At 38.8% G+C, this 14,253-nt stretch overlaps 1 protein-coding gene across 5 annotated transcripts in view; it reads right to left on the reverse strand.

Moving 5' to 3' along the window:
* cabin1 (calcineurin binding protein 1) overlaps positions 1 to 14,253 on the reverse strand; it is a 148,073-nt gene that overhangs the window by 109,859 nt on the left and 23,961 nt on the right. For all 5 annotated transcript variants that reach the window (XM_056246898.1, XM_056246896.1, XM_056246895.1 and 2 more), the window contains exons 10-16: positions 13,274 to 13,445; positions 12,092 to 12,228; positions 11,791 to 12,008; positions 6,921 to 6,993; positions 5,332 to 5,516; positions 5,039 to 5,170; positions 1,118 to 1,315 (exon numbers count right to left, since the gene is read on the reverse strand). In XM_056246898.1, coding sequence (XP_056102873.1) covers positions 1,118 to 1,315; positions 5,039 to 5,170; positions 5,332 to 5,516; positions 6,921 to 6,993; positions 11,791 to 12,008; positions 12,092 to 12,228; positions 13,274 to 13,445 — 1,115 coding nt within the window. The remainder of the gene's footprint in view (positions 1 to 1,117; positions 1,316 to 5,038; positions 5,171 to 5,331; positions 5,517 to 6,920; positions 6,994 to 11,790; positions 12,009 to 12,091; positions 12,229 to 13,273; positions 13,446 to 14,253) is intronic.

Consider the following 14,253-nt stretch of genomic DNA (forward strand, 5'->3'; position numbering starts at 1 on the left):
CAGATAACAACGACAAAAACCGGTGTTGCCTACACCGTGTTATCCTCTTTTTAAAATGTGCACCCTGTTGACTTAAACGGGGCAAGTTTTAAACCTGCTTTTAGCCTCTTTACAACCTTAATGTGTCATTACAAGTGCACAGCCATGTGAGTGAACACGGTGAATCTGACTGCAGTAAATGTGAAAGATATGAATTAAAATGATGTTTATTCAGCCAGCTCACATACCCGTATTTTCTTCCTGTTTTCGGTCGAAGTCCACAGTAGGCGATTGTCGAGTGCGCGCGCACGATCATTGGTAACTAAGCAACAGTGGAGACTCAGACTGTCAGCCGATGACGGTGCTGTGTGGTGTTCTGGGAATATCAGCTCAAATGGATAGTTCATCCGAATCAGATGTTGAACACACGGAGGAGGTTTGATCGCACGCGCGAACTCGACAATCGACTACTGTGGACTTCGGTCGAAAACAGGGAGTAAATACGGGTATGTGAGCTGGCTGAATAAAGAGATTATTCCTGCCTTCGTGAAAGCTCGGATCACAGTTGAGACTGATATATCAGCCCAGGCATCCACGATCCATTGGCAGATAGTGGCGTAAGTCGCCGGCGCTGTCTCCCCGTCTTGGTGAACGTGTGTTCACCATCCATATAAGGCGCTCCGCATTATAAGGCGCACTGTTGTTTTTTGAGAAAATTAAAGGCTTTTAAGTGCGCCTTATAGTGCGGAAAATACGGTAACTTGCTTCTTTAAAGAGAACAACACTTCATAATACATAAAATAACACTTCACTAACAGTATATCGCTGGCCACATATTTCAAACTACCCCTAAGCGAAGAAGGAAAATTACTTTGCCATGAGCATATCGTGTCCTTAAGAGTTCGACCAATCACAACAGACTGGGCCATCTGACCAATCAGAGCAGAGCATGCTCAAAGAAAGGAAGGGTTTAGAGAGACTGAATCATTTATTGAACTGTTTCAGAGAATAGTGGTGATGCTGAAATGTGTTTTTGACCTTGGATGAATGTAAACCTGTTGTCGGAGACTCCAAAACAACATTAGGAGACTTTAAAAAAAGCACAATAGTGTGAGTTTAAGGAGAATGCGTGATGTACCTGCAGCAGTAGCAGCTGTGCTGGTCTCTCGGGAGCAGAGCTGATGTAATCCAGGGGTTTGAGTCGTGCCGAGCCCTGGCCGAAGCTCAGTGTGGGCTGTAGTAAACGCACCACAGACTGATAGTCCCCTGCGTCAAACAGTCTCTGGATCTCCTCTAGAGACTGACATCGCTCTAGAGACTTCAACTTCTTCTCAATCTAAACAGAGCAATGAGGAGAAAACATTTGATTCTACACTTAATTGGGTCATGTCATATGCAAAACTGGACCAATGCAGGCATACTCTAGCATTCACAGCACAACACAAAGTATTCCAGGTCACGCAGACTATTTTATTGGGAACTAAGCTGCAAAAACTATGTCCATATTCATAACGGTATCGGCCGATATATGTTAATTTTTAATGCTATCGTTATCGGCCCGATAAGAAAATTTGGCCCATATACTAAAGCCGATAAATAATGGATTATTTCCTTCAGCTGAGACGCTTCACTGTTAGCCATGATGGTTTTGAATTGCTTGAAATATGATTGAAATCACTTTAAAAAGTGATTTAAATGCAGTTCAGTGCAAGTCTGTCATATAGGCTACATAAAGTTATAATGAGAACATTATAATTGTGTCTGGGACATGGCTTTTATTGGTGAGACTTTTGTTTCTGTAAGCAGGCTCTAAAAAATTTATTAAAATTTGCAAATCGGTGCATCTCTCATGAAGAGTCACCAGGACACCAGACTCTTTTTTGCCATTTAAAGATCCTAGGAGGGACATTGGAAAAAAATATTTTTTTAAGTCCTGCTTCAAATGTACACTCTTAAAAATAAAGGTTTCAAAAGGGGGGGTTCACAGCAATGCCACAGAAGAACAATTTTGTTTCTCCTGAGAACCTTTCAGTGATCAGTTCTTAAAAGAACAATTTCTCTTAGTGTGAAGAACATTTTAAAAATCGAAACCTTTTTTAACTATAAATAACCGTTTAAGCGATGGAAAGGTTCCATGGATGTTGAAGGTTCCATATGGAACCATAGATGCCAATAAAGAACCTTTAGTGTGCAATACTATGTACTTACTATAGTAAATAACAAGGTTTGCACCTGCATAACGATGGTAAGCAATTATTTTGACCTTCAAGAATCAAGATATGGGTAACAAAGACTGCACAATGAGGTCTCAACTTGCACCTGCATAATAGTAATCCCCTTCAACATGTGACAATGTTTCAAAACAGACCATGCCACTTGTAGGGAATAGCTAGAAGATTTGATTAAAACTGTGGATTGAGCTAATTATAAAGAGTTGGAATTAAGATTTAAGAGTTAAAGGGTTAGTTCACCCAAAAAAGAAAATGCTGTCAGTAATTCCTCTCCCCCATGTCGCTCCAACCCCGCAAGACTTTCGTTCATCTTCGGAACACAAATTAAGATATGTTTGATTAAATCTGAGAGCTGGATCACTCCTCCATAGGGCTTCTTAAGGGATCGAAGCTGGCCTGCCCAGAAAAGTTATTAAAGACATCGTTAAAATAGTCCGAGTGACTACAGTGGCTCAACCTTAAGTTTATCAAACGACGAGAATACTTTTTGTGCGCAAAAAACAAACAAAAATAACGACTTTATTCAACTAATCATTTCCTTCTCTGTACGGCCGTGATATTTTACGTAGTGATATTGCGCAAAGCTTCTAGGTTGTACGTCACACGCAGGCTCACTATTGGCCGACGCTGGTCATGTGTGTGATCCGTGACGTACAACCTAGAAGCTTTGCGCTGTTACACTACGTGAAATATCACAGCCCACAGAGAAGGAAATGATTAGTTGAATAAAGTTGTTATTTTTGTTTGTTTTTTGCGCACAAAAAGTATTCTCGTCGCTTGATAAACTTAAGGTTGAGCCACTGTAGTCACTCGGACTATTTTAACGATGTCTTTAATAACATTTGGGCCGGTCAGTTTCGATCCCTTAAGAAGCCTATGGAGGAGTGATCCAGCTCTCAGATTTAATCAACAATATCTTAATTTGTGTTCTGAAGATGAACAAAAGTCTTACGGGGTTGGAACAACATGAGGGAGAGTAATTACTGACAGAATTTTCATTTTTAGGTGAACTAACCCTTTAAGTAAGACTTAAGAATTAAAGTACCCTGTAAACCGTATGTTTTTGGGCAGACTGTCTGAAGATGAAAAGAAAAGGCAAACACCTGTGTATGAGGTCATTGGTCAAAAACAGTATAAAAATGAGAGCTACGAGTGTAACTGTTAGATGTTCTGAAGGCATCTCGGCTTTGTTGTCTCCTGCAATAAAGTCTAAGCTGTGGCATCTGGAACCATAGGCGTAATTTGCGGGTGGGATATGTCCCCACCACTTTTTGCCAGGATCGATATTGTCCCCACCACTTTTGAAACATCTCGCGGCACGGATGTAAATAATACAAATAAATAAAACATCTCTAGTTAACTAGCAGAGCATTAATTTCGTTCATTTGTTAAAAAGAGGCGATCTAGCACGCTGAAATGTGTTGTTTTTGAAATCAAGTGATCAAAGTGCTCGTTGACTGCGATCAGTGGCACGGATACAGTGTTCTCTTGTGGCTCGCGCGCAGTCTTCACACAGACGCGCGCTTTAATCCGTTGCGGAGACTCTCTATTCGTTCTGGTGAAATCACAAAGTAAAATGCACACAAACGTGTCCCTGCTTGATATACAACCACTGATAAACATCATCGGTTTTAATGAAAAAAAAAAAACAACTATACGAGTGCGGATTAGAACCCAGAACCTCTGACACGCTCTGCAAAAGTTCTGCCACTGGACCATTAAAGTGCATGCGTGTAAATGTCGGATCTATGTTTTTCTTCACGTGAAAATACTCGGCACCAACACATATTAGATCTTATTAAACACAATGTACTATTTAAATCGATTGCTGGACGTCAGGTATGTTATTGTACATAGGTGCATCTGATTTATGATCACTATGATACTAGATTTACTATGGTTGGGCACAGCTTAATTTAATATTGTCAGTGAATTTAAAAAGGCTTCCTGATATGATTCAGGTATTCAAATTCATAATATTCAATCATCCAATCCAATATAATTTATTTTAGTGTCACACTAATACATTTCTAGACTATAACCAAGTATTAGCTACCAATAGCACTTGATAGCATCTTAAAATATAAGATTTACATGCTTCATCAACCAAAGCAATTGCTGTGAGTATTAATGAAATCAGTTTTCAGCCTAACCAAATGCTCCACTCTTCTTCACAATGGTAACCCACTGTAATTTAAATGGTACTCAGTGTTTCCCCTAGGATTTTTTTTCCGGGGGGGGGGGCCGCCCCCCCAAAACAATGGTAGGGGAAACACTGGGTAATAATAATTGCAATGTAATTGAACATTAAACACAATTACGCACTATCAAGTCTTCCCCTTTTCTCATTTTCTCAAAAACACATAAAATAACACTTAATTTAAACATTTATTCTCTCTTAATTCAGCCATATGCAAAGCATGCTGGGAACTAACAAGCACCGCCCAGTTTCAGTTAATGCAACACAAATCATTCATGTAATCCAACACAAACAGATCAAGTAAACTTAAATTTTACATATATTTAAGCAGATTGAACACAATCAAATTAAGTTTGGACAAAATGTATAGCAATTGTGTTGCTTAAGCTAATTTTAATTAAGCAATTTGAACAAGCAGCAAAAATAATTTTTTTGAGTGTACAGTTACAGTATGTCTCCATGCACACTTCTTTTCTTGCATGTTAATGTTACTTCTGCATATACATTTATTTCTACTCCATTGGCTGATGAATAAATATTTGAACCGTACTTGGACACTTCAAGAGTGCCTCTTCTATGAATTCTCAGAAGTGACCCAAAAAGGGGATTTATTTAGTTTGTACTGTACCTCCTCTAGAGAGATGGCACTGTCCATGCTGAGGTTGGGCAGGAGGATGGTGATCTTTTCCATCTCACTCGTCTGACATTTCAGCAGACCGACACACATGTCGTAACACTCCAGCGCCTCCTCCATGTCACCCTAAAACAGCACATCAACACACATGTATACAGTGCAAAAAATACTATCACACGCATTTATAAAAGTGTAACCTGGAAATTCAGCAAGCTTTACTCAAGATAATCAAATGTGTCATGTAATAGAAAGTTATGTCTGCGTCTCTAATAACTGAGCTCTCTTACCTGAAAGGCGAGGTGTCGTGCTTTAAGCCAGTGAACTCTGACGGCAAAGGAGAGCCAGTCGTCTCCAAACAGATCTCTCTGAGACGAGGCCATGGTCAGGAGAAATATATCCGACTGAAAGCACGTCTCTGAATCCACATCCCCACAATCCCTTCCTGAAGCAGACATGGTCTTCCTATGAGACACTGTAAATCACACAAGCATTACTACATCTGCTCAAACGTAAAAATCCAATTTTACATTGAGAAAATACAACAGTTGCAGGTTAGAGAAATTTTGATGCATTAATATTAAAGTGTAATCACAAATATGGTTAATAAACTGTAAATAGTTTGTTTGTGAATCTAGCTTTTTTGTGTGAATTCAATTGTATTTAATTTTACATTGTTAAAAATATCTGTAACCTGGAACTTTTGTTTTCTCAGAGTTGATCTACAAATGTAAAAAGAAAAAAACTGAATAGAAAAAAAAAGTATATATAGAAAAAGAGTGTTTTGAGTTCAAAGTTTGACTGTTAGGGCTCCATAACAGGAATCGCTTAGGGCCCCCAAATAACTAAAGGCGGGCGGACACGGTGCGAGTTCGGACACTCGGGAGGTCGTGAGATATTGCACACGTTACGAGTCAGTTAACTTGACAATCGCGTCAAAGTAGCTGGTACACGGCACGAGTGTCCTGCACGAATTTGATCCCGAGCCGGCAGCAATCACGTGAGCTTTCGTGCCACACACAGAGACACAGCTTTCAATGTTGCAAGCAACTATAGCTTCAGATAGAGAAATGTATGTGCAAATGATTTACATTTATTCATTTAGCTGCCGCTTTTATCCAAAGCGACTTACAATTGCTATATATGTCAGAGGTCGCACGCCTCTGGAGCAACTAGGGGTTAAGTGTCTTGCTCAGGGACACATTGGTGTCTCACAGAGGATTCAAACCCGGGTCTCTCACACCAAAGGCATGTGTCTAATCCACTGCGCCATCACCACCCCTTTTTTGTTGAAAAGCAGAGAATAGTAGCCATTCCTTTCAACATAAATAACATAAATAGAGAGAGAGAGAGAGAGAGAGAGAGAGAGAGAGAGAGAGAGAGAGAGAGAGAGAGAGAGAGAGAGAGAGAGAGAGAGAGAGAGAGAGAGAGAGAGAGGTAGGTGTGTGTGTGTGTGTGTGTGTGTGTGTGTGTGTGTGTGTGTGTGTGTGTGTGTGTGTGTGTGTGTGTGTGTGTGTGTGTGTGTGTGTGTGTGTGTGTGTGTGTGTGTGTGTGTGTGTGTGTGTGTGTGTGTGTGTGTCAGTGTATGCGCACGCTGTATGGTTGCTGCCACTGAGCTATAGTCCCATCGATCTAGCCTGTGACATGGTTGTGTATGATTTGGCAATAGGGGACAGCCTATACGCTGGTGAAAACGGCTCGGCTCATATTTCCTCTCACACACACTGCGAGCCGCGACCATGCGAGCATCACCGATTTCCACACAATCATCTGCGAGCTCGTAAAACAGCAAAAATCGCACCGTGTACGCCCGCCTTAAGTCCACCCCTGCATGATGTCAAACACAACACAAACATTTGACTGATTGTGATATTCTTACTGTTCTTGCCCTTCATCATAGACTTCTGTTCCAACTGCAGCTCCAGACAGCAGAGACTCATCAGCATCATTTCCTGTTAGACAAGAGGCAGTGTAATATGTTGATGTACTGTACATTAAACTACACAGTGGTCAGACCTGCAAACATCTATTGCATGTTAAAATCATGAAAAATTAAATCAGTATGTAATCCAGAAATACTCGACCACAACTGTATATTTCAAAACAACAGTCAGTTAATTTATTACTGACCGTTTACTTTTTTGTAAATTTAGTTTAAATTATCTGTATTGGCGATATATATATATATATGGCAGTTTTCCCCGTGGTATCAAAGATGGAATCGAATATCGATATTTTTAACCGTATCGTATTGAAGTTGGAAAAGCTTTCCTGAGCAATGATGTGAAAGTTTAAGTTAATTTAATGCAATTAAGAGCCTTCAAAAAATAATCAGGCCCATCTACTATAATTTAATGAAATATAAGCAATATGCATTACAGGTTTTTTTGTTTTAGAGAAATACTTATATTCAGCAAGGATGCATTAAATTGAGTAAAAGTAAAGACTTTTACATTGTTACATCAGATTTCTATTTAAAATAGATTGTATTGAACAATTCATCAAAGAATCCTGAACATTTTATATCATGTTTCCATAATAATATGAAGCAGCACAACTATTTTCAACATAACATAATAATAGATGTTTATTGAGCATCAAATCATCATATTAGAAAAATGTCTGAAGGATCATGTGACACTGAAGACTGGAGTACCGTTAATTATTCTGAAAATTCAGCTTTGCATCACAGAAATAAGTTACTTTTTTTTTTTTTTACAATTATTTTAAATTATCCTGTTACCTCAAGAAAATAATAGTTAAACTTTTAATTATTCAGTTTATGGTTCATTAATATTTTCTGGTCTTCTATGTTCATTTACACAACAGAGAGTGTTTAGTTTGTGGCCTAGTCTTTGCCAAAAGCAGTTCAGCAGCTCCACTGGGAGAAATACAGCAGGTTCAGGTGGCATGATGAATAGAGTTGTGTTGCCATGCAGGTGCAAGCAGTATGAGAAAAAAACGTGTGCCAAATGATCTTCCACTGAGAAAAAAATTCATTTGAATGAACACAAGCTATTTCCCTCTATCAGCTGACGAATTAACATGCTTCGAATAAATCATTCTTCCGTTCCAACAACAGTTTTCTTTCAGTTCGTCTACTGGAATAAAATCTTTTTTAGGGCTGGAGGAAAACACACACACACAAATCCATACAGGATTTCATACAGTTGATTGATGACGAATATGATGCAGGGCAACAGCTCACTGTGTGAAGGAGCCTATTTAATGCAGTTGCAATGTCCCTAAAACTCAAGAGTTTGTGTCTCATATCTACATCATGATATAGTTAAGCTATATCACACAAGTAACGAATGCAGTGTCAGACTAGTGCTGTGTTTCTATCCAGAATAACGCAAGTGCAAATGCGATCTTATACAACAGTTCAATAAATAAGAAGTTAACATTGTGTTATTTTAGACACAATACTGTCCGTTTTGCTAACGAAAATATAAAGACAAAGCAGAACTGTTCGTCTCCGAGCAACACACAGCAACATTTCATTTCTGAATCCGCGTTTTGAACAAATTGGGTGGACAAATGATTCAATGGACCATTCATAAAAAGAACCATTTACTTCACTCCTGAATGAACCCGCCATTTGAACGAATCAAATGAATGAATGATTCAATGACTTACTCATTTACACATTTACTGCCACCTACTGGCAATTTTAGTTTCTTATTTACTTCACTATAAATACTTCATATTTCCATATTAATTAAAAAACATTAAAGGTATAGTTCACCCAAAAATATTTCTTTCAGAAACTACTTTTTTGTTGTGTCTATTTGATGCTTTACACAATAATTACTTTAATCTTTTTGGGGGTCATTTTTCAGCCAAATTTGATGTGTGATTAATTTTTCGATTCATTAATTGGCTTATCATGTAATTAATAAAATTAAGAAAATGTGATCGCTTGACAAATATATATATATATTAGGGCTGTCAGTTAAACGCGTTATTAATGGCGTTAACGCAAACCCATTTTAACGGCGCTAATTTTTTTATCGCGCGATTAACGGTCTTTTTGGTCTAGCAAACTTTGTCGTTTTTTTCACATGCTTTTGCAACAGGATGCCTCATGCGCGGTGAAACCCATTCATTTCAATGGCTTGTGCAGCGCGAGGACGTTTTGAAAGCACAAGCGGATCTAGCTAGACCGGAAACAAAACAGCAGGCACGCCGCACACACTTGTTTGGGCTTGCGAGCCGGCCAAATAGTTGGTTAACGTTACGTTTTGAGTGGATGACGAGCGCGAGACGCCGAAATGGATGCCAATAAGATTCTGAATGGAAAGTTTACTTTTAAAAAGTTGCCAAATGGTTCCATTGACGAGACCAAAGTGATCTGTGTGTTTTGTCGTTGTGAACTGAGCTATCATCATCGCAGCACGTCCAGTCTGAAACACCACTTGATGATGGCCAAGCACACACACACACACACAGCTGATGCGAATTCTCCGCCCCCTCGTCAATATCAGGACCTCGTCAGTATTTCTTTCACCCTTTTATTGATGGACAGTGTTACATTGAGAGATTATTTGCTCCAAGTGAGAATGTTAGTGTGAAATTGAACACAGTATATGCCAATGTTGTTTTCAATAAAAAAAACATTTGCACAGAGCAAGCCGATCCACTTTTCCATGTTGATAAGAGCATTAAAATGAGAAAAAAAGAATGGGACAAAAAGAAATCAAGAGACATTTAGAATAGATAAAAATGTGCGATTAATTGCGATTAATCGCGAGCCAACTATGAAATTGATGCGATTAATCGCGATTAAATATTTTAATCGTTTGACCGCACTAATATATATATATACATATGATGGCTAACTGTAAATAGAGGGTATGCATTGACGTCACTTTCCCGCAGGAACACACTCCGTCAGCCAGACTGAGTGGCAGAAGAGCTGCTGAGTGACTGGATTTAATAGATGAAACTGCAAAAACACGAGTAGAACAAACGATATGAGTTTAAACTAAAGCTTGGACTCTATATAATGTTCCTCACAACTTACCAAAGATCCAGTGATCCACGGATATTAACATGCAGCAGGAATCGTGTTTCCTGACATTTATATGTGCCTGATTTCAACATCGGGGAAATACACAGTGTTGGGCAAGTTACTTTTAAAAAGTAATTAGTAACAGTTACTTCTTCCAAAAAGTAACTAAATTAGTTACTCAGTTACAAATTTTAAAAGTAACTAGTTACTGAAGAAAGTAAAATTAAATTTTAAATGCTCAAATGTGACCCCACCTCTACCCTGTCCGACTATGCGTTATGATGGGTCATTCGCAATTCATGAGCGTTAGCCGTTAGAGATGATGGGTCGTTCGCGAATGAGCGTTAGTGATGATGGATCGACTCGTTCGCGAATGAGCTTTTGATGGGTAGAACGTCGGGAGCTGGCTCACATATCTGAAGAGCCGACTCTATTTTTACAAATTTAGCCTATAGAAATTAAATAATTATGTAATAAAAATTTAAATATTATAGTCAAAGTCATTTAAAGAGCCGTTTGTGGGCCAAAAGAGCCGGCTCTTTTCAGTGAGCTGAGTCAAAAGTCATCACTACTATGCGTGCTTTCGAACACCCGCCCAACTCTACCTCTGATTGGCTTACAATGACATTTTACTCTACCTCAGCCAATCGTCAGCATTTATGCGCTTGTCTCGTGCTCTGCCCACTAACCAAGGATGAACAGTAAAAAAAGTATTTGCCTCTCGCTCAGAGATCTAGTTGGTCTGATGAAAAAAACCCAGCTTCATTAGTTATAGTAACGCGCCGCATTTTTTGGCAGTAACGGTAACGGCGTTATTAAGATGATTAGAGTAATCAATTAGATTACTCGTTACTGGAAAAAGTAATGCGTTAGTGATTCCCATCACTGGAAATACATAAAGCAAATTTGCCTGTGAACGCTTTATATAAACACAATATAGGTCTAAATCTGTGTGATCACTTATATCAATGTTATATATATCATCATATCGTCCAGCGCTAAAACTTGTATAGTTTTTGATCAGTGTTTATTTAAAAACATCCAATTATGAAGAATATACGATGCTAAATATTTAATTGACGAGTTGCCAATGCATTGTGTAACAATAAAATATATAGGGTAAGATTTTACCCAAAATTCTGACACAAAATGATAACAGCAAATCCACCTTTCGCTGCCTGGATCCAGTTGTTTCTATGAATTGCAGCGATCCATTTGTTGCTTTTCTGTGGCTTTCGGCACTCTGTAAAAATATACCTCAGATTTCTTGTCAACCCTATTTATACAGTCAATCTAAAAGCACTTTCCCATTTTAGATGTGTTCTGTGTGTTTTTTTTGCGGCATTCACGCTGAAAACCAATGTTGCCGCTCAGTCTTTTTGCCACTCAAGTGTGTGTAACCGCAGTCACTCCGGTCAACGGTGACGTCACGAGCATACCCTCTATAATCAACAAACTAATCATTAACATACATCTTCAATTTAACACCCAGTCCTAGTTTAGTCCAACTGCAGCTTATAGAGGCCAAACATGAGCACACTTGAAAGGGGTTGTCTGACTGACATGCAAAACAACATCCACCATTTATTATGGTTTAATTTTTTCATGTTATTTCGAACAAGAAAGCAAAAAAATACAAGTGCGCATCCGAAATCTCCGTTACTTGCTACCAAGTGCCTCAAACGAAGCCATGACTATCTTAAGTTGTACTGGGATGAACCAGTTAATGCCTCACCTTTATGTGCTGGTTGTTGGAGTCTCTGAGCAGTGGGTTGGGCAGCCCAGAGCTGTGTTTCCTCCAGCATATGAAGAGATCCAGCACCACTCCAGCGAGACCCGCTGGCCACTCCTCCAGAAACATCTGTCCCACTGCCTTCAGGAACCGTATCATCAGCTCCAGGACGCCGCCGTTCTGCATGTTCGCCAGCAGGAACGCATGCACATCCTTGCGCTCTGAGGAACCACGAAGAACAGAGAGAAAATGCAGAAACGGATGCAGAAAGAAATAAAACAATGACTAAAACGAAACCCTGTACCTGACTCCATAGAGATGATATACTCAGAGGAGTTGGATCCGGAGCTGCGGTTCAACTGGGAATCAGGTTTGACGTTACAATGAGAGTCCATGTTACTGAGACTCTCCTCATCTTCATCATCTTCAAACTTTTTCAGCCTGAAAATAAAGAAGCTCAAGTAAAAGCGACAGAAATGAAGACCTTTTGACTTGGCATTTTGGGAGCTAAGCAATTTTGCATCATATTTAAAGTGCCTCTATTATGCTTTTCCAGATATGACCTTTCATGTAGTGTGTAATATAGCGGTTAATGAATGTAAAAGGTCTGCAAATGATAAATGGAGTTATTTTCTCCCAAAAGAAAAAGATTTTGAACTGCCTGAAACGAGTCGTCAGTAATTCCAGTCTTACTTCCAGCATGAACATATTATGTAGGTTTGTAACAAATTTGCACAATGCCAGACTATGGTGTTCATTGGCTGCTCGTGAACAGCGTCTACTTTGACCCTCAAAACTGTAGTTCCCTCAAAGTAACTGAGACTGGAAGAGTTTGGTTCCTGTTCTCGACAAAAGAAATTTGTTCTGTGCTGCAAAAAATAAATAAATCGTTACGGTTCGTATCACTGTGTATCATTTGTTTAGAAAAATCCGGTGCTAAAATTCATAGGTAATGGGAGTTTGGTTTCCGGCATCCGCTGTAAGTGTTCGACCAATCCCAACAGACTGGACCATCTGACCAATCAGAGCAGAGAGACTCTCGGAAAGGAGGGATTTAGAGAGATCGAATCCTTTATCGAACTGTTTCAGACACAGTGAGAAAAAAGCTGATGCTGCAATTTATATTATGAGAAAATTCAAATGTTTTTTAACCTTGGATGCATGTAAACCTATTGTAGGAGACTCCAAAACTAAATTAATTTAACCTTTAAAATAGCATAATAGGGGCACTTTAAAACCATGATGACACTGACAAATAATCAGAAGGTGTCTCTCACTTTAGCTGTATTGACACTACAGGCAATTAAAGCACATGTATATTTGATATCTAATATACAATTATGTGGAGCACGGTTTTGGTCTAAAGAGCTTTCACTGTGGGAGGATTCACTCAAAAATAGAAAGCACATGTCTGACAAAATGTGAACTGTGAAACAGTCACAGCAGGTACAACAAAAACTAAATAGATTATTAGTAAAATAAACACCTAGAAGGGAGGAATTTGAGCAGAAGCTCTTGGAAGTCGATCTTCTCTTCTTTCTTGCATTTGGTGTTGCGGACACGTGCAGAGCGTCTCTTTGCCGTCTCTATGTTGTCCTCTACCACACGTTTTCTCTTGGTGCCTTTTTTCACTTTATCACTCAAGGCAGCGTCCAGAGCTGTAGGGTCAACAACATCATCAGTGTCATAGTGTTACTTTTGAAATATATTTGTGATAGGAATCTTCAGTTCTGTATCTCACATTACATATAGTCAAACCATTCAGACACCTTCAATATTTCTCACATTATCACAGTTTATTCGCTATAGTTTAGAAAATGGTAATAAAGTATGACAAGAACTCAGAGTTATCAAATCAGTTGATATTTCACTGGTTTTGTCCGTCCTTCTGTTAGACTCACAAATGAGTCATGTTGAATATCTGTCAGCTGTTAATTTTAACTACACAATTAGATAATACCAGTTTAGCTCAACCAATCACCAAGCAATGCTTCATGTTGTTCAGTCTGTGGTGTAAAAAGGTCGCATTTGCAATTAAAGAAAAAACACTTCAGCAAAACATGATCAGGTCAAAGTGTCTGAAGATTTTTACTGGTAGTCACTGTATGTAAAATGTTTGGGTATAATGTCACAGTTTACTTTATTTTGCTATCCTCACTTACATAAATTAACTATAGTGTCCTGCACCCACTAGTAAACAAATATAAAAAATTATATCTGGTGTCTGAATAATTTTTGGTTTGACTGTATACACAGGGTTTGAAATGAGCTTTTTCACTAACCGGACAATTTGGCTACTAAGTTTTTAAGTTACCGGCCATTCAGAACTTCTACTAGACCAACTAAAAAATGAACCAGATTACCTGTCACAGCTTATACAAAATTTGGATTTCATACATTCATTTCGTATTCAAACAAAATCCTGTCATCCAGCCATCTCCTCCCTTACTCTTTCATCCTCATCAC

Source organism: Rhinichthys klamathensis, unplaced genomic scaffold (assembly GCF_029890125.1).
Source record: "Rhinichthys klamathensis goyatoka isolate OS25496 unplaced genomic scaffold, OSU_Roscu_1.1 h1tg000040l_1, whole genome shotgun sequence".
Classification (NCBI taxonomy): domain Eukaryota; kingdom Metazoa; phylum Chordata; class Actinopteri; order Cypriniformes; family Leuciscidae; genus Rhinichthys; species Rhinichthys klamathensis.